This window comes from Heloderma suspectum, chromosome 6 (assembly GCF_057233095.1).
Source record: "Heloderma suspectum isolate Gila_16-S chromosome 6, 16-S_ref, whole genome shotgun sequence".
Lineage (NCBI taxonomy): Eukaryota > Metazoa > Chordata > Lepidosauria > Squamata > Helodermatidae > Heloderma > Heloderma suspectum.
Window position 1 is genome coordinate 29075106 of NC_139463.1, and position 23821 is coordinate 29098926.

Sequence of the window (23821 nt, forward strand, 5' to 3'; positions counted from 1 at the left end):
GATCAACATAAGAACATAAAAAGAGCCCTGCTGGATCAGACCAAGGATCTATCTAGACCAGCATTCTGTTCACACAGTGGCCAACCAGCTGTCAACCGGGAACCCACGAGCGGGGCATGAGCGCAACAGCATCCTCCCACCCATGTTGCCCAGCAACTGGTGTACACAGGCTCCCTGCCTCTGGTACTGGAGGTAGCAAATAGCCATCAGGACTAGTAGCCATGGATAGCCTTCTCCTCCAGAAATTTGTCCAACCCCCTTTTAAAGCCATCCAAATTGGTGGCCATCACTACATCCTGTGGTAGCGAGTTCCATAGTTTAACATCTGAAGCCCTTGTCTGAGTACGTCCTCCAAGGGACTTTTGGAGAATGGCAATAAGGAAGAGGCCCACTCAGTGGTGCCCCTCCCCATCTGTGGAACACTTACCCCAGTGAGACCCACGTAGGGCCAATATTGTCATCTTTTGGACACCAGGCCAAGACTTTCCTCTACTCCCGGGCATTTGAAAGCATATGAGGGGCTTCTTACGTGTCTGTGAGGAACATAGGACTCATACTGAATGAGACCCTTGATCAGTCTAGCCCATTATTATTGACTCTGACTGGTGGTGGCTCTCCAGGATTTCAGGCAGGATTCTTTCTTACCCTGACTGGAGAAGCTGGGGATTGAACCTAGGACCTTCTGCACGCAAAGCAGGTGCTCTACCCCTGAGCCACGGCCTCTCCCCCATTGTTTTGGTTCTGGTCCTTACTTATGTTTAGTTGTCGTATCATATTTTGGCATTTGAATAAACATTGGTTTTAGCTGCTTTATATTTTGTATGTTTTGAATAACACATTGTAAGTTGCCTTGGGTTTTCTTTTTTAAGAGAAAAGTTAAAGTTTAACTTTAAGAAAAAAGTTAAACTACAACACCCAGGGAGGTGGCAGGCTCTCCCACACTGGAAGCATTCAAGACGAGGCTGGACAGCCATCTGTCAGGAATGCTCTGACTTGGATTCCTGCATTGAGCAGGGGGTTGGACTCGATGGCCTTGTAGGCCCCTTCCAACCCTACTATTCTATGATATTAGAATATCATAGTATATTCTTATATATTTTACATATATAAGAATTATATAAATTTACATTTATAGTATATATTTTTATAGAATAGTATATTCTACTATTCTGTAAAAAAAATGTTCTATGAACATTGACTATTTAAAAAAACAGGAACAGGAAGAATGAGAGAGGAGGACTCTTACTCAGCCACTAGAATGGCTCACATACCATCAAGTTTCCTGAATAGACATGCCAACCTACATTCTGATATTTTTGTTTTGAAGGACAAAACAAAACAAAACACATAACAGCATGTGTTTCATTTTTTCCTGGACTTCTTGAAAACAGGTGCACCAAGCTGGTGTTCATACTTGAAATGCAAAACTGTGTCCGGAACATGCAGCAACATTCATTCCAATACCTCAATCTTCAAATAGATGGTAATTACATTACCATCTATTTTGCATCTTTCTGGACACATCCCTGGCAAATGGGGTGGGGGGTTGAGCTAGTATTCAAACATCAAACAGGTAATTAGGCTGCATAGAAGCGTACAAAATGTGAGTGTGGTCTCTCAGTGATCCAGAGGGTGGTGTTGCATTGCATCAGCCTTCCCAAACCTGCTGCTTTCCAAACATGTTGGACTTCAACTCCCACCAGCCCCACCCAGCATGGCCAATGTTCAGGAATGCTGGGTTTTATCCAGAACATCTGGAGAACTCTAGGTTGGGGAAAGCTGTGTTTTCCATTTTCCTTGGCCTCCTTGAAAGTAGGCATGGCTGATGAGCTGGTGTCAAAATTAAAACAAAATCACACACACACACACAAATCCAGACTCCTCTTCCGAGGTTGCAGCAGTGTCTCAGAGTGGGGGACTCCAAAGAATCCTATGCTCCCTAGGACACTCTCCCAGGACCATAGTACTTTTGGACCATCTCTAAAGTACTTTTAGATGATCCAGAAACCTGGTACTCACATAGATGTAAACATGATTTTTTTTATTATATGTCCATGTGTGTGTGCTTGTGTGCGTGCATGCGTGATGAAAAATGAATCATCTCCTTGTTTTGGATGTTTACAAATCAGAGAATATATTTGAAACATAAAAGAGCAAGGTCACTACTTAAGCAATCAAATGTATCTGAGCAGGGAAAAATCTCCATATCTGACAATATAGAACAAATTATTTCATGTATATGCCAAGTTAGAAACCACAAGGTGAAAAATTGTTAGCGTTTCAACATAAAGAAGTTAACAAATACATTATTGGTTAGAGACTAGATTTTGGGGAAATGGGTGAACATTGTTATACATATTTGGAAGAATGGTAACTATTTCTCAGAACATATTAACCTACAAGGAACCTGTTTTGAATGTTGTATATTATACTCAAAACATTTTATAAGATAATGTGCATGCTGGAAATGTGAAATAGTAGAAGGCAACTACTTCCATATGTTGTGGGCATGCGTTATACCTAAGAAACATCTGGAATGAAATTAATGCAGTTATAGAGGGACAAAATCCTCAACAACTGTACATAGGTGTAAATTCCATTGAATTAAGTAGGGATTGTTTTGCATAAATATGCTTAGGATTGTGCTGTGTATGCTGTAAGGTTGTAATTGGATCCAGAAATACTTCTGTAAACTTATATCAAGGACATACCATCTGATTTGATTGGTTGATTTCTTCCGTGATCACAGCCACTATTATGTCTTTATAGTGCCATTGACATCCATGGTGTTTTCGAAGAATAGGTTTGATAGAACCTTGTCCCATGGGGCTTACAATCTCAAGGAAAGAAAGGGAAAAAAAAAGAAGACACAATGAACCACAGAGGAAGGAAAAGGAAATAAAGCAGGGGTAAATAGGAAGGAAATGTGAATATATTAGAATTCATTGTGCAGAGTACTGGAAAATGTTGGCCTCCTCCAGGCCAACTCCTCCAACAAGGGACTATAAAATATGCCATCTTGAACTAAGGGTGAAAAAACAGGTACTCAACATTCTAAGTAATTTGTCTGGAATTGGAATGACTTTCTTATATGTTTGTTTGGCAAGGCAAGGCAAGGCAAATACATTTACAAATCCGGCTCTTACGTTTGAGTTGCTGTGGTTTAAATTATTTGTTCTGTTATCAGTTTAAAATATTGTGACAATATGCTTCAGTAAGGTATGTGAATATTCTATATTTATAATTACATATCATTTCCAAATAGTTTAATAAAAGCATATATCTTAAAATAACCCCCACAACCACCAGACACCCACCCACTGATTCCATGCTGAAAACTGCCCCTTCCAGAACCTACTTTTCTCTAGGGGGGAAAAAAGAGAGAAGGGATTTGCTTGTGATGTGTACCTCTGCCCGCAACATTCTACAAGCTAATTATCAGTAATACATTATGTATGATTCTTTGGGCTACTTTGCACATTTGAGTGGCAGGTAGTGTGAGTAGCAAAGAAGCATTAGTGCGAACCAGAGGGGGGAATGGGGAGGAAGAAATGTGTACATAGAAACAGCATTCATTTCTGTGATTATGTTGTCAGAAAAAGTGCAGACACCTCAAGGAAAAAACTGCAGCTGCCTCCATCTACCTCCCCCCCTGCCACCATATACACCCCTATCCCCCCCCCCCCCGTGGTATGTGTGGTTACATGTGCAATGGAACTGAAGCCTTGAATGTATGCCATATGTTCTGAACCATTTTTGTGCAAACATCCTTTGCTCTGCAGGAGAAATGCACAGGCATTAGGGGTGGGGGAGAAATTTGTTTGGTTCACATTTTAATGCAAACCTACCTAATTTACACTTCCTGAACCTAGGTGTGAACCAAAGAATGGTTATACTTGCAGACTTTTCCAAATTTTGCAGTGCAGTTCTCCAATCAAACCATGTACAAAATGGCATATAACAGGGAAAAGTAAGCACAAACATGCGTAACTTCATGAAAATAGTGTGCATTTAGAGGAAATTGTTTGCAAACGATGAGGACAAAAATGTATATTAGGAGAAATCTGCATGGAAATGCCTACTAATTTCCGTTCAGACTTCTAAAAAAAATTGCAAAGTGATACAAAGAGAACACAAGTTTGGAAAACAGAAATCAAGTGAAACTAAAATTGACAGATTCATCCATCCCTTGGGTGTGTTTTCTCCATGACTGAGGTATTTCCAGTGTTATGATAACTTTTATATGTTAGATTTTCCCATTATGCATAGTAAATAACTGGGACACGTGTTGAATAAAGAGGTTCTAGACTTTGAACTTGCCTAAAAGCCATGTTCACTGGTTAGAAGTCCTTGCCTTTTCTATGGGTATTCACATCAGGGGAAGGTAGTCCATGGATGCTGTTCACTGGAGGGAAACCCTGTTAGTATGGGAATAGGAGGTCTGGACACCAGGGGTGGGGAGACTTCATGGCGGCTTGTGGGGTCTACATTTTGTTTTGCTTATTGCTAGAAACCCCAAAGTCCATTAATTAGAGCCAGGTGTGAAATACTAGGTGGGCTGTGGAGTCAATTACCTATTGCACTCCACGAGCCATATTCTGTATACAGGGAGGCTGGTGGTTCTGATTTTGGGTTTCAGTCAGAACCAGCCAGACCTCTAAATGATCTATCCAAGGTGCTGATCCCTATCCCCAAAATAAGTTCAGCACCTTGGGTCACTCTTTTAGAGTTCTGGCTGGTTCTGACTGAAACCCAGAATTGATGTACAGCCCCACCAAAATCAGAGCCACCAGCCTCCTTGACTGCATATATAAATAGAAATCTTCATCTGAATCACTATAGAGCATGGATTCTAGAACAAAATCCCCAAACTAGCCAGTATAACTACACAAAGGCCTGTTCCAAGGCAACCAATTAATAGCCCTATTTTACAGGTGAGACAAACTGATGCTGAGAGAAAATAATCTCTCAGGAAGTGGAGCCATCTTTCACGGAGTAGAGCCACAACAGCACCCTGGTTTTCGAGGTTGCTGGCAGCGATGAAACTAGTGAGAAGATGACTAGAGTGACATTGGCAGAAAACTCAGAGTGAATCTGATAGGGATGTTAGTGAATTCTGCCACGGATCCCAGGGAGGCCGATTTCCAGTGAATTCGGGCCCCCGGAATCCATGGCAGAATGAAGCAACCCGCCCCACCACCCCACAAAAGCCCTGCGAAACGGAACCTACCTGGGCTCCAGTGGCTCCAGCCACTGCTGGGCTGCGCTGTGGCCGCAAATGGCGGCCGCTACGCTGGCTGCCATTTGCGTCCCTGGCAAGCTGTGATAGACTACGTTAAGTATCTACGTAGCCTATCACAGCTCAGGGCAGGGATGCAAATGGCGTAGCCACCATTTGCACCCCTGTCTTTTGCCGTGATAGGTTACGTAAATATATACGTAGCCTATCACGGCAATAGGAAGGAACGCAAATGGTAGCCGCCCTAGCCGCCGCCATTTGCGTCCGTGTCTTTAGTCGTGATAGGCTACATAAATATTTACGTAGCCTATTACAGCAAAAAAAAAAAAAGGGAACGCAAATGGCGGCCACCGTAAATGCCGCCATTTGCGTTCCCTTAGTTTTGCCATGATAGGCTATGTAAATACTTACGTAGCATATCACGGCTTCTGCAGGGATGCAAATGGTGTCCCTGCATTAGCCGTGATAGGCTACGTAAGTATTTAAGAAGCCTATCAAGGCTATATGGAAGAAGGGAATGGCGTCCGCAGACACGTCCGCCATTCGCAATGCAGTGCGTACGGCAGCAGGTAGGTGCTCTGTTCCGGGCCCATTTCATGGGGTGTGGGGGTGGGGGGCTTCGTTCCGCCATAGATTTTGGGGGGCCGAATGCACTGGCATTCGGCCTCACCGAGATCCGTGGCGGAATTCTCTGACATCCCTACTCCCTTCCCAGTGAAGTGAGAGTGGCACCTTCCTTGGTATGTTTCCACAGGCAGGTAAAAACATTTTTGTTCCAGCAGGCCTTTGGGGATAGATAGTCTGGACCTGTGAGAATATGATGTATTGGTACTATTGTTTATATTGTTGTTGTCTTTTCAAATTTTGATATTTTATACAATTTTATTACTATTGATGATTTAATTATATTTTTAATGTTTTTATATTTCTATTTAAATGTTTAATGTTGTAAAGGCTCCTTGAGTCCCTGTATTGGGAAAAAGGCAGGATATGATGATGATGATGATGATGATGATGATGATGATGCGGGAGATGTCCAACCATGCCAGATATATTCTGTCTTACTTGCTATAGTTAAACTATAGGGAGTCAGAAACCCTTGCCAATCTACTGCAGATCCACAAGAGATCTACCTATAGATGCTGGTCTACCTTCTGCCTGCCTCTGCTACACACAGCCTAGAATTCTTTTAGTGGTGGTTAATTCATAGAGATGTATGAGTAGGGATGCCGCGGGCGCCTAACTGGTTCCGGGAGTCTGTTGGGCTCCCCCACATACACCCCTGGACTGCATCCACAGAGCATCTGGCTTCACTCGTCCCCCACTCGCACCCTCCCAGATGTTCCCCTCACTCACCCAGACCCATCCATGAGCACCCACCATTTCCCCAAGCTTCTTTATGAAAAAAGAGGTCTTTAAAATGTGCATATTTAAATATGCACAAATTAGGGCTGGGAAAGGCTGATCTGTGTAATATTTAGGGGTGTATGGAACTCACCTTCGAGTCCACCGGGGGGGTCCAGGGGGGAAGGTGATCTGTTCCTCCCCCCGTAATCCTCCCCAGCCGGCTCTGCTCCACAGCGAGTCCGCAGAGCCACCGGCCAGGTCTGTCCGCTGCCGCCCTGCCTGTCTTCGGACGCAAATGGCATCTGGCGTAGCGGATGCCATTTGCAACCCTGCTTTTTGCCATGATAGGCCACATAAAGATTTACGTAGCCTATCGCGGCAAATGGCAGGGACGCAAATGGTGTCTGTGACGCCGGACACCATTTGCGTTCGAAGACAGGCAGGAGCAGACGGGACAGGTGGCAGCGGATGGATAGCAGAAGGTAGGATCCAGCCGTGCCCGGATTACCCGGATGGCGGGGGTTAGTCTTTCATTCCGCCGTGGACTCCGGGGGGGGGATTCTTAGAATCCGGCCTCATTGGAGTCCATTGCGGAATTCTCCGCCATCCCTAGTAATATTAGAGGCATAAATGGGACATTTCCACTTCTAATATTGCATAGATCAGTCTTTACCAGCCCTAATTTGTGCATATTTAAATGTGCACATTTTTAAAGACCTTCTTTCTTTCATTAAAAGCAAAACCCAAGCTTGGGGAAATGGTGGTCACTTGCAGACAGGAACCAGGGTGAGTGTGGGTGGCTCAGCGAGTTTGTAGGTCGGGAGAGGGGGACCTACAAACCCCACCACCCTGTGAAAGCCCCGCGAAATGGAGCCTACCTGGCTGCGGCTGCAGCTGCGGCTCCAGCGGCGGTGGCAGCTCCAGCCACTGCTGGGCTGCTGCGGCCACAAATGGCGGCTGTCATAGCGGCCACCATTTGCATCCCTACACCAGCCCGTGATAGGCTATGTATATATTTACGTAGCCTATCACGGCTAAAGCAGGGACGCAAATGGCATCCCCTATGCCATTTGCATTCCCGCTTTAGCCTGTGGTCCCCTACGCAGGACACCATTTGCATCTGCAGCAGCCTGGCAGCGGCTGGAGGCCCTGCTGCGGGTTGGCCTGGCCAGTGGCTCTGCGGCCTGGCTGCGGAGCAGAGCTGGCCGGGTAGGATTCCGGGGGGGGGGGAGGAACAGATCACCTCCCCCCTGTTGAGGATTCTGGGGGGAGGAATGGATCGCCTCCCCCCACCTGCGGAACCCGGAGGAGCCAGGTAAGCAGGGTTTCGTACACCCCTATTATAGCAGTCATAGAACAGTAGGGTTGGAAGGGGCCTACAAGGCAATTTTCACATATCCCTACTGATTCATTTGGTTAAATGGATTATATGTTGCTTTCCATTCCAGAATATGATTGAAGCCCCCAACACTGATTTTAGGGCCTGACATTTATGACCTCCAGCCAAAGAGCCAATTAATGTGCAGGGACTGTATGGCATCAAAAACTGTGCATTGGAGTGCTGAGAAAGTAAGCCCAGTCAGTGGCTGAAGATTCCCCTTGCTGGTGGGAATAGTCCAGCAGCTATGTCTTTTCATTTTTTTTAACTTTAGAGTAGGTCCAGGGACCCCAATTTGGATCTTAAAGTTTTCCTACCCCCATGCTAGGGTCTGGCTCCAGATCGGGATGGTGGTGTGGTGCCTGCTCTAGCCTAAAAATGGAGGGGGGGAAATATATGTAGTTACCAGATACACATTGAAAGTAATGTCTGTTTGGCCCAAAGAAATGGATCTCCCCACAACAAGTCTCCTGCCTTGTCTCTTTCAAGCTATGAAAGATAGACAGGGGCCATTGGCACAGTAACATTCAAGGGTGAGGTTGCTCCCATTGTTTTTCAGAAATAACTGTTTGTACACACCCTTTGCTTCCAAGTGGCTGATTCCACCAATGGAAGATAGATACTGTCCTCTTTGGGGTTAGATGGATTCTGCCCTGCTTTCTATTGTATCATGCTGGATTGGAATTAACGGTATCTGAAAAGGTGCTGATGAGGGCTGGGGGACTGTTCCTATTTAGCAAGACGTGCCAATTGATCAACTTCTTTTTTTCCCCATTTTCTTCTCCTGAAAGCAGTTTCCAGGGCAGAGTGCCAGTTCAAATTATATTCTTTCTGTTCCACACTTCTTACATTCTTGCATAAACTTGAGAGCGCAGATAAGTTCAGCACCCACATCCTGAATAAATCAGTGTTTCAAATCTCATTGACTGCGGGTGCAATTGTCCTCGCTTACGCCTAAAATCTGTGACCTTTCATACAGGTTATCTATTTAACTAAAACACCATATGTGTAGGCACATAATTTAGTAGAAATTGAATCGATAAATGCCCCTCCTTTAAAACAAACAAGCAAACAAACACACAAAAAACCCAGTAAACCCCAAACAGTTTATTTTCACTATGGAAGAAACTGGAATGTATTTGTATCAATGGAAGTATGGAGGATGTTACATAAAAATGAGTATCGTCATCAGCCAGGGAGAAAATGTTTCATATAGAGAGCTTGACAGAAAGTGATCTAGGAAATAGATAATTCCTTGTACATTTATTAAGTGCAACTTTCTCTCTTTCTCTTCCCTCCTCCCCTCTCTCCCCCTCTCTCCCACTTCCTCTTTTTAGATAGAAAGCTTCTTCATGAAATAAAACCCCAAAGTAAGTTTTTTTTTTTACTTCTCTCTCTATTTTTTTCTCTTTAACACAGTTTAAAAATAAAATAAAATATTTAGGTATTAATTACAGGTTCAGGTAAGGTACAAGGGAGATGACTCAATGGAAAGAAAGTATAAGCTACTTTCATATGTGCCCTCCAAGAGATCATTGAGTGCATAGACCCAGAAGCATGACTGACCTTGCTGGCCCTACCTCCAACATCAACATACTTGTGGTTTCTTCCCCTCACCATCCTTCAATGGAGAGTTTTCAGCCATTACACTAGGGTGTAATGGGCCTGAGGTGTTGAACCTCAGGCTCATGGGTCAAATTCAACCTACCTTGGGTCCCAATCTGGCCCTGCACACTTTCCCAGTCAGCCATGCCCCCTGGGCCCGTCCCCTTTCCACTACCTCCAGTATCAGGAGGGGCAGTGTGCCTCTGTACACCTGTTGCCAGGAACATGGGCGGGAGGTTGCTGTTGCACTCATGTCCTACTTGTGGGTTTCCTGTACGCAGCTGGTTGGCCACTGTGAACAGAATACTAGATGGACCCTTGGTCTGATTCAGCATGGCTCTTCTTATGTCCTTACATTCATTGACTGCTTATCGTTGGGTTTTGGACCCTCCCCCCAATTCTACAAGGTTAAGATGCCTCTCCTGCATTACACTGAATGCACAGTTGTCAGGGCATGGAGTCATTGGCCATGTTGATATTGAGAGTAGGGTAGAGGGTGTGGTCCCATGCTCACATCCACATGTTCAGTGAATGTATGCAGGGCATGTACGAAAGGGACTGTTAGATAAGAATAGAGGAGAAATTCATTCAGTTCCCAAGTGAATGTGAATTTACGTAATTCACACTTCCTGAGCCAATCTGTGAACTGTAACACAACTATATTTCAATATTTGAAATTTCCTGATTTTGCAATGCAGTTCTTCAATTAAACAAAATGTGTAGAAACTGCATATATTGGGGAAACGTATGCAAAAATAAAAAGTGTACAACCTGCATTTGTGAAAATGTCTTGCAAAAATGTGTATATTACAGGCAAAATTGCATACAAAACTGCATATATTAGGGAAAATGTGCACAGACATACATATGAATGTTTGTGCAGGCCTTTTTTTAATGTGAACAGATGCAGAAATGGGACAAAACAAAACTTGGGGCAGAATCAATGTGGTGCTTATGCCCCTGCTCATTCCTTTTTATCCTGCTGATTCCCTTCTGCTAGGGGTGTGTCTCACCAATTCCATTGTGCAAGCAGGACCCACTATTTATGCAAGGTAGATTTAGTGCTTCCTAGGGGAAGCCCTGAAACTAGCAGAAATGCTCATTTCTTGGAGGAGGCAGCTTGGGGAACCTCCCTTATGTGAGCTCCGCTGACCTGTGTCCTAGATATTAGCATTTCTGCTTGTTTGAGGTTGCCCCAAAAGCACTACATTGTCACACACAAGTGGTGGAGGGCACTTACAGAATTAGTGGGGCAGATGAGAATCAAGGAGGGCAGAAACACCCTGTGGTAAGTTTGGGAAAAAATTGAAACTGACTAAAACTGAAATTGACAGATTTGCCCATCCTTCCTATTAAGGCATTCTGGCATCTTGACATCATTAACTAGGGACAGATGGAAGAGGATATTTCCAGTCCATCCATGCCAGTTTTGCAGGTGTTACATTGATATGTTTGTGCATCAATCTGAATATCTGTATTAGTCTGGGAAGTGTAAATTGACCCAACTGAAATCCTTGAGCATCCTTAAGTCCAGTCTTGGACCGAAATAATGTTACATGGCTGAAGAAAGCAGCTGTTGGTAGATGACTGTGTCTCTTCTCAAAGCAGATCAAAAGATTATGTTGTTGCTCTGTGTTGTCCTGTAGCTAAGGAAGGGAGAATCAGGGATGCTCTGAACTTCACCTCAAAGCTCAGTTCAGCTCACTGCTGCTCTCATTTGTGACCTTATGGGGGGATTCATTCGATTAGGGAAAGTGCACATTTCGAAAAGGAAAAATGTGCATTTTTCAGAAGTGCACACTTTTACTAAAGCATGAAAATACAATTTTTTTTAATGTGTGCATTTTTAAAGCATGCATTTCTTGAATGCAAACACAAGTTAGGGTGTTTGTGAACATTTTCAGATAACGTGCACTCCCATTTGCATTTGCATTTGGGGCATTTTTGAGTGATTTGCAAACTAAAATAAAATCCTTGTACGTCTCTACTTGCAGCTGAAACAAACTTAACATAGGACGTTAGTCCTTAATTCCCCTATCATTTGAAAAGAACTTCTAACATTTAACTTTTTAACTTTAATTCAGACACACAGATTTTGATATTGATTGGCTTAGCAATTCCTGGGGAAGGGGGCTTTTAAGCCTTTGGTCTCACACCATTTTCTCAATCGACCCTTCCCCCCAGGAAGTGGGATGAGCCCTGTAGTGGAAAAAAAAAATTCCAACATCTTACAACATCTGGATGATAACAATAATGATGATGGGATAATAGTAGTTTTGGGTGTCCAATTAAAATAGGAAACTATTTGAGGGTTTGAATCCCTGTCCAGCCACTGGGGTGCTTTTTACTTACATCTCTTTTTCAGCTGCAGAATTGAGGTTTCTGCTGTTGCTTGTGTCTTCAGTTCTAACACTGAATAACTATGGGACGTCAGAGCAATAAATTAGATCTTATTTACACATTGTTGTTTTTGGTGCATCTCTGTAAATTTGGGGGTATTGATGAACAACACTTTTCTTCATGCTGAGTAGGGATAGACAAGCAGTCATCCTCCCTGCTGTCTGGGTTCTCCAAGTGCCACCAAGCCCCCACTCATGCACCTCTCGACCCATGTTCACCAAAGCACTCACACTCACTGGTGACCCACCCACAAATCGTGCAAGCGCCATTTGGTGGGGAAATAAGTGGTGATCACAAAATAAGTGCGCATCTAGTCTTACACGAAATGACACCATGAATGTCCCATATATGCAAGATTACAGGGGGGGTTGAGCAGGGGCTTGGTTGTTATGGCTCAGGTGCATGGGCAAGGGGGAGTCCACTGGACTCCCAGACCCAATCAGCCACCCATGCCATCCCTAATGCTGAGTGTCCATAAAAGAAGTTACTCTTCAGCAAGTTCCCACTCACATGTTTGTAGGTATAGCAGCAGGGGGTGCCCCAGACCATCTTGATATGTGAGCCCTGTTCGCTGTGTTGGCTACCGGGCTTGGATATCTTACTGACTAGCATCCTTAAATGGACCAAGAGTGGTCAATGTCTGGGATTGTCCATTACATATACTGGGCTTGGTTTTAGTTATGACTCCTTTCTTTGCGCAGACATTTGTACCAGAGCAGGGGGCAATTCCAGTAATAACCTGGTCAACCCTCCATTTCTCTTCTATCAGCACCCCCTTTCACCCATTTATACCCTGATGCTGGTGAACCATAGAAATAAAGTTGTAGACACATAGTATACTTCATAGTATACAATAGTCATGTCACACCAACATAATGTGGTATATTGTTTAACTGAAAGATAAGATAGCGTGTGTGTGTGTGTGAGAGAGAGAGAGAGAGGGAGGGAGAGAGGGAGGGAGGGAGGGAGGGAGGCTGTCAGGTCCAGAGCCTGAAAACAACAACTCTAAGCACAGATACCCCTGGGATGTGAGCCAGGGGTACAGATGGAAACATCTCCATAATCAGTAAATGGCTCCTGGGTACTAGATTGACACCACTAATCCAGGCTAGCCATTGGCTCCCCTGAACAGGAAGACCTATAACAGCTTCCTGTCCAGGCAGGGACTGTTATGTTGCAGGATAGGGGAGCTCCTGTTGGGGATTTGGGTGCTCTTCTTAAGATCTGTGAGATTCAGTCTTCTGTGATCTCTGCCATTGAGCGGTTTATGCTTGATGGTAACTTAGCCAGCAGTTTGTGAGTTAACTTCCAGAGTTAATTTGATGTCAGTAGGTGGTGGTAATAGGGCCTTCAGGCCTTGCTTCACCATCAAGCCTCCAGAGGGAGCGGGGTGGGGGGGACGACTTTCCTGGGCAATGTTACTGTTCAGTGGCTCTGATAATCATGGTGGTTGTCTACAGCTCAGTTCTCTCTCTCTCTCTTTCTCTCTCTCTCTCTGTCTCTGTGTGTGTGTGTGTGTGGTTTTGAACATCTTGTTTTGTACATCTTGGTTTTTTGTTTTTTTTACATTTTATCACGTGCCCTGAGCTCCTCACAACAGACTAGGTTGTCCGTTTAAATCAGCTAATAAAATTAGATACACTTATGTTGTAGATCCCAATGAACTTGAATGGGGTTCAGACAGCTAAGATTTCTGCCTAGAATATATGTCTCATGAGTGCCCAATCTCAATTATCACACTAAAGCCCCTCCCTCCTTTTTTAGCTTGGACATTTAGGGAAGTTTTCATTTAGTAGCTCTTGGTAGCCTGGCAGTACCTCAGATTGTGTGACTGACTGCTGTTTTTGTTTGTACTCTCCTCATCTCTGGCATCGTTATTGGATCCTTAAAGAGGGCCAGCCAAACTGCTGAGGTCGATAGTGCCTTTAATTCTTTGGGGAATTAAACTATTTATTTTAAACGGTGAGATTAGGGATGTGTTATATAAATACAGCTTGTTGCTTGCTATTGAATGGAATGGACATTAAGTTTAAGACTGCATGAGTCATCATTGATGCAAAATCAAAGTCAATTATTAAGATAATTGAGAAACAACCAATTGTTTTAAATAGCCTTATATATAATTCTCTCTGGCTTGGAACTGTGTTCCCTGCATATTAGGACTTCTCAACAGATAGGCAAGGGAAGAGCTGAACAGAGAAGCAGATTTTCGTGGCTGACAGGTATAAAAGGAGGGGGAGGGAGACAAAGAGGTAGCAAGAACTGAGTGTAATTGTTGCTATCCGCTAGAAAATGAATAGCAAACCAGAGGAAATGTGTGCTCTGCACAGCTTGCGCAAAACTTTATTGCAAATGAGATAATTTAATCAATTACAATTCCTAATGCATTAAACAAAAATGTTTCATTTTGTGCTTCTACACCTCTTAAATTATCTTCAGGTGTTTTTATAATGCTTAATCATGGTTAATAGAAACTTCATTACCATAAAATATGCTTTCAATAAATGTTGTTAACAGTGTCGGGAAGCACAATTAAAGGCAGGCTTGGTTCAGACGTAACACCAAACTCTGGTTCGGGGGTTAATTGCCTGAGACTCAAGCTTCTGCACTCCCTCCCTCTTCCCCTTGTGCATAGCTATTCCCTCTCTCCTCCTTATGGTCTGAGGCAACCCACAGTCAGCAAGCTTTGATTTGTACTTGCACTGCAAATTCAGGACTGGTGTCAAAGGCAGGCATGGCTGAGCACCAGCTAAGGGCCCACACCGCAACAGGGACAAGTTGACAAGAGCCCCCTGGACTTGTGCCTCCTCTTCACTATTGCAGCTTGCTTGTTCACCTCCATCTTGGTCTGGCCCAGCCAGTGGTGATGGCGAGAAGGAGGAGCAGTAGATGCCACTGCCTACTTGCTTGCTGCTTCTTTCCCTGTCAGCCACAAAACTGGTAGAAATTATAAGAAAGAGGACAAAGAGCAAGAGCAGCTGGTGACAGTGGTGGTGAAAAGGTGGAGTCGCTGGGGGAAGGGGCTCATTGAAGGTTTCTTGGCCAAGGGCCCTCAAAAACCTGGAGCCAGCACTGTGTTCAAAACTAAAATTCAGCCTCGTTTCTAATCCTCATTTGCAGGCAAGACACAGACCGTAGTTTGCCACTTCAAATGAAATGGCACTTGGTAGTTTGCCTGCAGCCAGGAAAGGAAAGGAGTGAATCAATGGCTCTTCAGCAGATGTACAGAAAAGTATCATCAGAAGGCTAGTGGGTGAGACTGCTTTGAACAAAAAAAATGAAATAAACTCAGTGTATTAGCCTACATATGCACGGTATATTTTTTTGGACTCAAAGAAGGGGTGGGTGGATCACTCATTGTTAGGGATGTACAAAATTCACTTACCTTTGCTCCATCCCTCCGCGCGGAATCCTCAATGGGGGGGAGGCGATCCAGCCCTCCCCCCCGAAATCCTCGATGGCCGGCTCCGCATCTGGAGGATTTCGTGGAGCCGCACTCCAGCTCCCTGGTGCTGGCTATACGGTAACAGCGTCCACCATTACCATATTCCTTGGGTTAATACAGCTGCAAATGGCATAGTAGACGCCACTTGCAGCTGTAAAGTGCTTTTTTTTTTTTACATAAATAGAGCCGTAAATGCCTGCAATTAGGGTAAACTCAGGGCTTTATGGCTGCAAGTGGCATCCAATATGCCATTTACAACTGTGTTAAGCCAAGGAATTGCAAATGCTGCGGAGCCAGAGTGCCATTCCGCAGGGAATCCTCTTTACTCGGAGATAAGTGGGGCCATTCCACCACAGATTCTGGAGGCTGGATTCCAAAGAATCTGGCCTCATTGGAGTCCGTGGCACATTTCCCCAACATCCCTAACTTAAAGAAGCCCATGAACATGTGGATTATTTTACAGAGTTATCCTTCGTCCACCTGCACAAAGCTTTCACATTTGAACAGATTTGCAAAGAAACTAATTTTGATCCTTTTGGTGCTCCGTTACCACTACAGCTGCCAAGGGTTTTTTTTTTTTCTGACCCCACCCCCATTTGGGGCAGTGGTGGAGGTGGCAGTAGGCAGGCAGTGGGAGCCGTGTAGGGCCCACAAGTCACATGTTGCCAATCTCCTTGCCTGATTGTCTAACAAATGATATCATTCTTCTGATTCTGTGGGCCAGATTAGAGTGAAAATTCTCCCCAAGCAATGCATGTGGAACTTGCCTGTGGACATCTGCATGCAAGATGCCTGAGATGAGAAATTCAAAAGTAAACCAGCTGGTCCACAGTTACAGCCACAGTTGACATTATTGCAGAACATGCTTCTGGGGTCACTGTGGCAGCAGTGTCAAAGGTTGTGCTGGCTCTCCTTGATTATCTGTGCAAGTGGCATCTTTGGAATATTCTTCAGGAAGCTTCATGGAGAGCTGCTTTTCACCATGCGAACCAGCTGTTGCTCAGTAGAAATACTGGAAATGACAAGTGAGTTTTCACAGCTGACATCTTCCATCAGGCTTGAGCAAAGCTTCAAGAGAAGCTGGAATGTCTTGAAAGGCAATTGGTACTAAATAAAAAGTTTTGTTTTTAAAAAATAAAAAGAAAATAGATGTTGCTGGTAGACAGATGAGTCTTTAGAACAAGGTGTGTAGATTTCAGGTTCATGGAGTTCATGATCGTCTTGAGAGTTCTACTTGCACTCAAGAAAATGTGAGTAGTACTCCCTGCATGCCTTGCCTTTCAACACAGAAAGAGTGGTGAACTGAGTGGGTGGGGCCAGCACACACAGGGATGTTCTCCAGGAGCCCCTGCCAGAGGAAGTGCGATGGGTGGCTACCAGCAAGAGGGCATTTTCTGCTGCGGCACCCCGGTTGTGGAATGGGCTTCCCAGAGAAGCTCGCCAGGAGCTTACGTTGTACTCTTCCTGGCGCGAGGTGAAGACTTTTTTGTTTCTCCAGGCATTTTAGTCCTTTAGTTCTGTTGTTTTAAATCTGTTATTGTATTTTAAATATCTGCCTTGTTGCTAGGTTTTATTGTGGTTTGCACTTTTATATTGTAGTTTTAAGTTTTTAAAATTTCATATTGTATTTTATGATGCATTTTGTGGTTTTAATTGGTATGAACTGCCCAGAGACATTTGGCTACTGGGCAGTATAGAAGTAAATAAATAAGTAAGTAAGTAAGTTGGAGGCAGGGCTGGGATGAATACCCCTGACCTTAGTTTAAGCCCTCACACATTCAGGAGAACATGGAAAGAGACTTCATGTGTACATGTGTATTCAATCATCAAAAAACCTGCCAGTTTAAAAGACCAGAAAATAAGGCTATCTCACATTGGTCCAAACACAACAAAGCCAGGAAATTTGAAGCTAAGGCCGATGCCTTATCTGATGTGCCCTGTGATCAGTCATGATGATGTGCAATGTCACAAATTGTGCTTGCTTACAACTTACCCTCCATGCACCCACTCTTTTCCTGGGTCTTTCAGTCCCAAATCCAGATTGGGAGGGTGGAGTGCCTGGGACAAGCAAAGATACTCAGTGCAGTTATCCCCCCGCAACATTCCAAGTGCCACCATATGAAATCTCATAGGGATTCATTGTACCCCCCAAAAATTATTTTAAAAATAGAGTTTTTTAAAAAATTCCATTCCACCAACTACAACAGAAACGGAATAAGTAAGCATAGATGGTTTTGATATTTGGCCTCCAGCCTTTTGGCAAATGATGGGCACAAAAAGTTACCAACACATCACATTTTCAGTGCCAAAACTGTGTGACTGAGTATTTATTTCATTTTTTCTGTTAACTGCCCTTTCTCCATCAATCTTTAACCAATCCTCCTGAAATTTTCAGGTTATGTAAAATTGACATTTTTTTCTGGCACTTGTAATTGTTAGGAAGATTGGTGAAACCCTTTCCATTTTATTAAGGTTATAATAACCCTCCCACCGGTTTTCATTTAACATGGCGGAATCCTTTTTTGACTGATCGCCTTCTCTGTTGGAGGCACTACTGTGCTTCCAATAATAACTTGATCTATATGTCCCACCCTGTTTCTCTCTAGTTCATGTTGTTTGGTTTTAAATGATGAAAAGAAAAGGTAGAGCAAAATCCATTTGTGGACTCCCTTCATTTCTCTTGAAATAGCATTGTTTTTAAAAACCGTTTGACAAGCCGTCACTGTGACATCGCCTAATTGGCCCCACTGACAAAGATTAATGCCTGTTTTCTGTGTGGAGAGTTAAAAAAAAAACCTCAGAGAAACTGCATGGTCCCAATGACATAAGTCACTGTTCTTATTTTTGCATTGCTTCCCATCAATATATATGAATTTCTATGGTTAACCCATTTTAGCCCAAAGAAATTTTCTCATTTGGAAAAGAATCAAGCAACATCATGAAAGTGATGACTGGCGTTCTGTGTTTTTTGGTGACTGTCCCAATATATCTCTTAGGGGTTTTCTTCTCCATGTTTCTCTTCAAGGTCCAAAAGGATATCTGGGTTACCAGAATGTAGCACAGTATAGGCAGTTAATCTGACTTCCAAAAATCAACTGTAATAAGCCAGTTATAAATAAGGTAGTGTTCCTCAAAGCTTTTCAGCTGTGGGAAGGGGCTTTCTAAACATACTATTCCTTGTTCTCCCCCAGAACAACTATGCATTCCACAACAGAGTATACAAAGATCTGTAACTTGGGGCACTAGTCCAAGACTGTCATCAGAAAGGCAGTGAGACCAGACTATACTGGATCTATCATAAAACCCTATACCAGTAGAACAGAGCAGCAGCTTTACCCAGACCACCTTGGGAAGATGGTGTGTGTAGATCAGAGCAGTGACTCCCACACATCAAATGTGAACTGGTGGCGATCCTTTGCTACAGCGCAGACAATGCCTCCATGCCAATTCGGTATTTTGGCTTGCGTAGGGATGGGTGAGAAATGAATTGTGTTTCAGTTTGGTTTTGATAAGAGTTTACCAACATCCACAAAGTTCTCCATATTCAGGACAGAAAGAACTTGAGATTAAAGTGTGTGTGTGTGTGTGTGTGTGTGTGTGAAAGATAGAAATACTAAGGCCACAGTATTAAAATATGTGTTTTAAGTGAAACATTTCGGCTTCCACCCTCATCAGTAGCTGTGCTGTAGACTGATTGCATCCACAGTGGATGCAGAGCCTCCGTGTTGCTGCGTTGTTGTGCTGCTTTGCATCAATGTCTGACTGTCTGTCTGTCTGTCCATCTATCTACACACACATACACACACACAGCCTCTCAAAATTCTCCAGCCTATTTGTGGGCAGAGGAATCTAGGGGGAAAGTCCACCAAATGTCTCTTAGGGGAGGAGAAATTCTCCAACTGTTTCTCATAGATAGGGCTCACTTGGCAGGGGTTCTTTATTTTTTTCCTACAGGTTTTTGGGGTGTATTGCACTGCTTCTGTAGGTGGCAACAGCATCAACTTTGTTGCGGCTTCCACTTTTTTGAGGCAGAATTTTTAATGTCTTTTGGTGCTATTTTTGAGCTTAACTAATTGATGCAAGGTGCGCAAGGGTGCTGTGTGTGTTTACACATCTTTCCATTGCTCTGCAGCCTCCCAGACCACCTGCATTTTCTGAACTGAAAAAGCCCCATGGGAGAAATTACCCCATGATACTTCCTCATGATAGAATCATAGAATCATAGAATAGTGGGGTTGGAAGGGGCCTACAAGGCCATCATATGGGAAGCTGTAGCCTCCTCAGCTTCCCATACTTCAATAGCTTTAATTGAAGTATGGGAAGCTGAGGAGGCTACAGCCTGCCACAGAGACTATTGTACAATGAACGACAGGATAATCACGCACACTCCATGCCCCCCTAATAAGTCAAGTAAGGACAAGATCCAAACTCAACCATGAGAATTTCTCTGAAATTTCTTCTCCTTTGAATTTCTTTTTGAAAGCAATGCCTTTTCTATCAAATTGAATGACAATGGTTGAAAAAAAAATTGCGAGACATTTTTAGCACAGCACTAATATAGAGATAGGTAGATAGATAATAGAAGAGAGAGAGATGATAGATAGATAGTTAGATAGATAGATAGATAGATAGATAGATGATAGACAGATAGATAGATAGACAGACAGACAGACAGACAGACAGACAGATGATAGGAGAATGTGGGAGAAACCAAAAGTGACAGATTTATCAATCCAGGCCAAGGGTTTTGGGTGCTTTGTTCTTAAAAGCCTAGGTTTGAATCCTTCTGTACTCAACCATGTTTGAGACACTGAATTAGTGCTGCCACCTCTTTTTTTCTGACAAGCTTCACATCTTTAACAGCTGCATTTCAGGCAGGTAGAATTGGCCAGTGTAGATAGATGAAAATATTGTTTGTTTTTGGTAAGACTTTACCAAAATCTGCAAAGTTCATGTTCAGGAGAGAAAGAACTCGAGATTTATTTATTTTTTAAATGAATGCAGGAGAAAGCAAAACTTACAGATGCAACCCATCTCTTGGCTTTTAAGGTCAGGAAGGCTTCAGGATCCAATCCCTCTGTTGTACTTTGTATCCACCCTTCAAGGGAGAGGCACATTGCAAAACACTGTATGATAGAGATGGGCATTTCTTGTTTTTAGATATCTAGAAAGCTGGACATGCTCCACTGGGAAATCTGAGTTAAAGACCATAAGAAGAATAAGTCAGGATCAGACCAGAGGTCCATCCAGAAGCAGGGAGCAACAGCACCCTCCCAACCATGTTCCCCAGCAACTGGTGTACATTGGCATACTGCCTCTGATATTGGAGGTATATAGCCATCAGGACTTGTAGCCATAGATGGCCTTCTCCTCCAAGAATTCATCTAGCCCCCTTTTAAAGCCATCCGAGAGTTTCTCTGTTCCTGTTCTCACTGCCAATGCTTTAAGTTAAAATAAGTCCACTGTTTATGGATGTTTTATTTATTTTTTATATATCCCCCAAGGAGCCTAAGGTGGTGTAGATAATGCTTCTCCTTCCCAGTTTACCCTCAGAACATCCCTGTGAGGTTGAGAGTCAGTGACTGGGCCAACATCCCCCAGTGAACTTCATGGCTGAGAGGGGACTAGAGCTCAGGCCTTCCCAGTCCTAGTTCAACACTATAACCACTACACCATACTAGCTCTCATTGATACTAATTCATATACATCTTACTATTTGGAAGGGGAAACCTACAGTCTGTTGCTTATTTGGTGCTATTCCTTCTCTCCTTCCAGACATTGAGAATGCAACGGATATTGCCTTGTACTCAGGCCTGGGTGCCGCTGTCATTGCAGTTGCTGTCATTGTGGTTGGCGTGACTCTCTACAGACGGAGCCAGAGTGAATATGGTGTGGATGTGATCGACTCATCAGCCCTGACAGGAGGCTTCCAGACATTTAACTTCAAAACCGTTCGGCAAGGTTGGTAATTCAGATCACCGCTTATTGAAAAAGATTCCACCAGTGGAATAAACTGACAAAGAGCTTAGCTTTGCTTTTACTTTACTGTTGTGGTGTGGGGATTGCTTTGTCATGGATGTGCCCATACCATAGCTGCAATGTCTGTACCTTGGAACCACATGGGATGGGAAGGGCAGACTTATTGAATTCATGCAAGAAAATACTCATGCATTACTTCATGCTTCCCCATACAAATAATTGCTGTGTCATGAGCATTTTGAAGAGTTGTTGACTTTTAAAAAAATAATAATCCTGTTTGAATACAAAACAAACAGCCAAACCCTAGATGAAAATGTTTCTTCCACAAATATCTGGAGGAAAAGATTGTAATAGGAGCTACCATCACACTTCCATTGAAAACCATGAATTGGCATGCCCTGGTGGAAAGTTGAGAACCCAGACTGTTGCCATAGGTCCGCTGAAAACCATGCAGGGGATATTTCAGGATGTTGGGATTCCAGTCCAATTGTAGCCTAGATTATTTATTTATTTATTCATTCATTCATTAGGTCACACTTCAACACAATTAAGCCTGCTTAAGCCCACTGATTTCAATAGTCTTAAGTGCATTCAACTCCCAAATCCTGGCTGAAAGGTATAAAGAGCACCATGCTATGTGTTAGTATAGTTTCTACTGAAGATTCTGCATTGGACAAATGAATAAATTCAGATCTCCTGGCAAATTAGGTTTGGTTTGTATGAAGGAAGCAAGGAACATTAGGATTTTTAAAAGTCAGGCAAACTACCCAGATGTTTTTTTTATTTCTTTTACATGTATTTCCAAAACAGTTTAGAATAAATTCCATTATTTAGGTTCTGCAGTTTTGATCTAAACTTCAGTGCATCTGTACTTGAAAAATAGTACATACCTGAAGAGTTGAAGAAGGATGTGTGTTTGTGGTTTACCAGACACCCATGGGATTGGATCCAGACTTCATCATGACTGGAATAGACCCACTGAAGTCAATGGATCAAGTTAGTGATGACTAACTTAAACCTCATTGATTCCAGTGGTTCTGCTTTAAGCATGACTAAACCTGGATCTAACTCACACTATATAAATGGTACCTTTTTTTTTCTGGAACACTCTTTCCTTGAGGATATAAGGGTGTGGGTGAGTTCTTTGAATTTCTATCACTCTTGTTTCTGAGATGAGAACCTTATTATAGGTGGGAGGAAGTGTTGAAAGATGTGTGAATAAAGCTCTCTTTTAATTCTCCTTAAGAAAGAGATGATACGGTATTTCATAGATAAATATGTAGATGTTCTTCCCATGGGACGCATGCTTTGCAAAGCATACATTAAAATAACTGAGACAGAGAGAGAATCACAAACACATTTGAAATTAAGCACAGCTTGAGATATGTGTCTACTACATCAGAGGCTGCTCTCTCTCCTTCCCCGCTCTATCTATCTATCTATCTATCTATCTATCTATCTATCTATCTAGAATAGAATCTTAGGGTTGGAAGGGGCCTACAAGACCATTGAGTCCAACCCCCTGCTTAATGCAGGAACCCTGTTTCCCAGGTGGTCTCCCATACAAGTAGTAACCAGGGCTGGCCTTGCTATCTGTCTGTCTGTCTGTCTGTCTGTCTGTCTATCATCTATCATCTATCATATCTATCTATCTATCTATCTATCTATCTATCTATCTATCTATCTATCCAGTATGTCAGAATCAGCAAAACACAAGTTCATTGAGGTTCTCCGAATTCTACCTTGAAGCTTGTTCAGACTCATGGCTATATCAGGTTGAGAGCACTGGGTTTTTTGTTGTTTTTTTGTTGCTTTTTCTTTTGCACACACACACACACAAAATGTGTATTTGCATGCACATTTCTCAAATGTGCATACCAATTGTGTGCATTTTTGGAAATGTAAACATTTTTATCCTATCTGTTAAAGAATGTGTATGCATTTATGCCTTTTTCCATACATTTTTCCCTCCCAAAGGTACCCATTTTTCTAACACTTCCCCCCCCCATTCAGTGAATCACACTGCAAGCTCAAAAATCTACAGACTGCAGATTCCATTTGGTTTCCCATTTGTTTCTGGGAGGTGCAAACTGGGTAAATACTGGTCAAAACCAAACTGAAATAAATTTCTCAGACCCCCTAATACATACTTCACATGTGTTTTGTATGCATGCATGAGTGCATTAAAAGCTGCCAACTCCAATATACTCAAAACCTTTAGAAGGTGCCCTAAAGTCCCCAATTCTTTACTATTGACTCTGGAATATAGAATATTAGTGAGGGTATCCTTTGCATTCCCCTTCATGGATCACTGCCTTGTTGTGGCGCTTGTGTAACTCAGTGAAGCCATAAGCTATGCCGTGCAGGGCCACCCAAGATGGACAGGTCATGGTGGAGAGTTCTGACAAAATGTGGTCCACTGGAGAAG

General features: G+C 43.1%; 1 protein-coding gene across 1 annotated transcript in view; it reads left to right on the top strand.

Moving 5' to 3' along the window:
- UNC5D (unc-5 netrin receptor D) overlaps positions 1-23821 on the top strand; it is a 721393-nt gene that overhangs the window by 559646 nt on the left and 137926 nt on the right. The window contains exons 9-10 of the mRNA XM_084807245.1: positions 9302-9334; positions 21190-21375. Of these exons, the coding sequence (XP_084663371.1) occupies positions 9302-9334; positions 21190-21375 (219 nt within the window). The remainder of the gene's footprint in view (positions 1-9301; positions 9335-21189; positions 21376-23821) is intronic.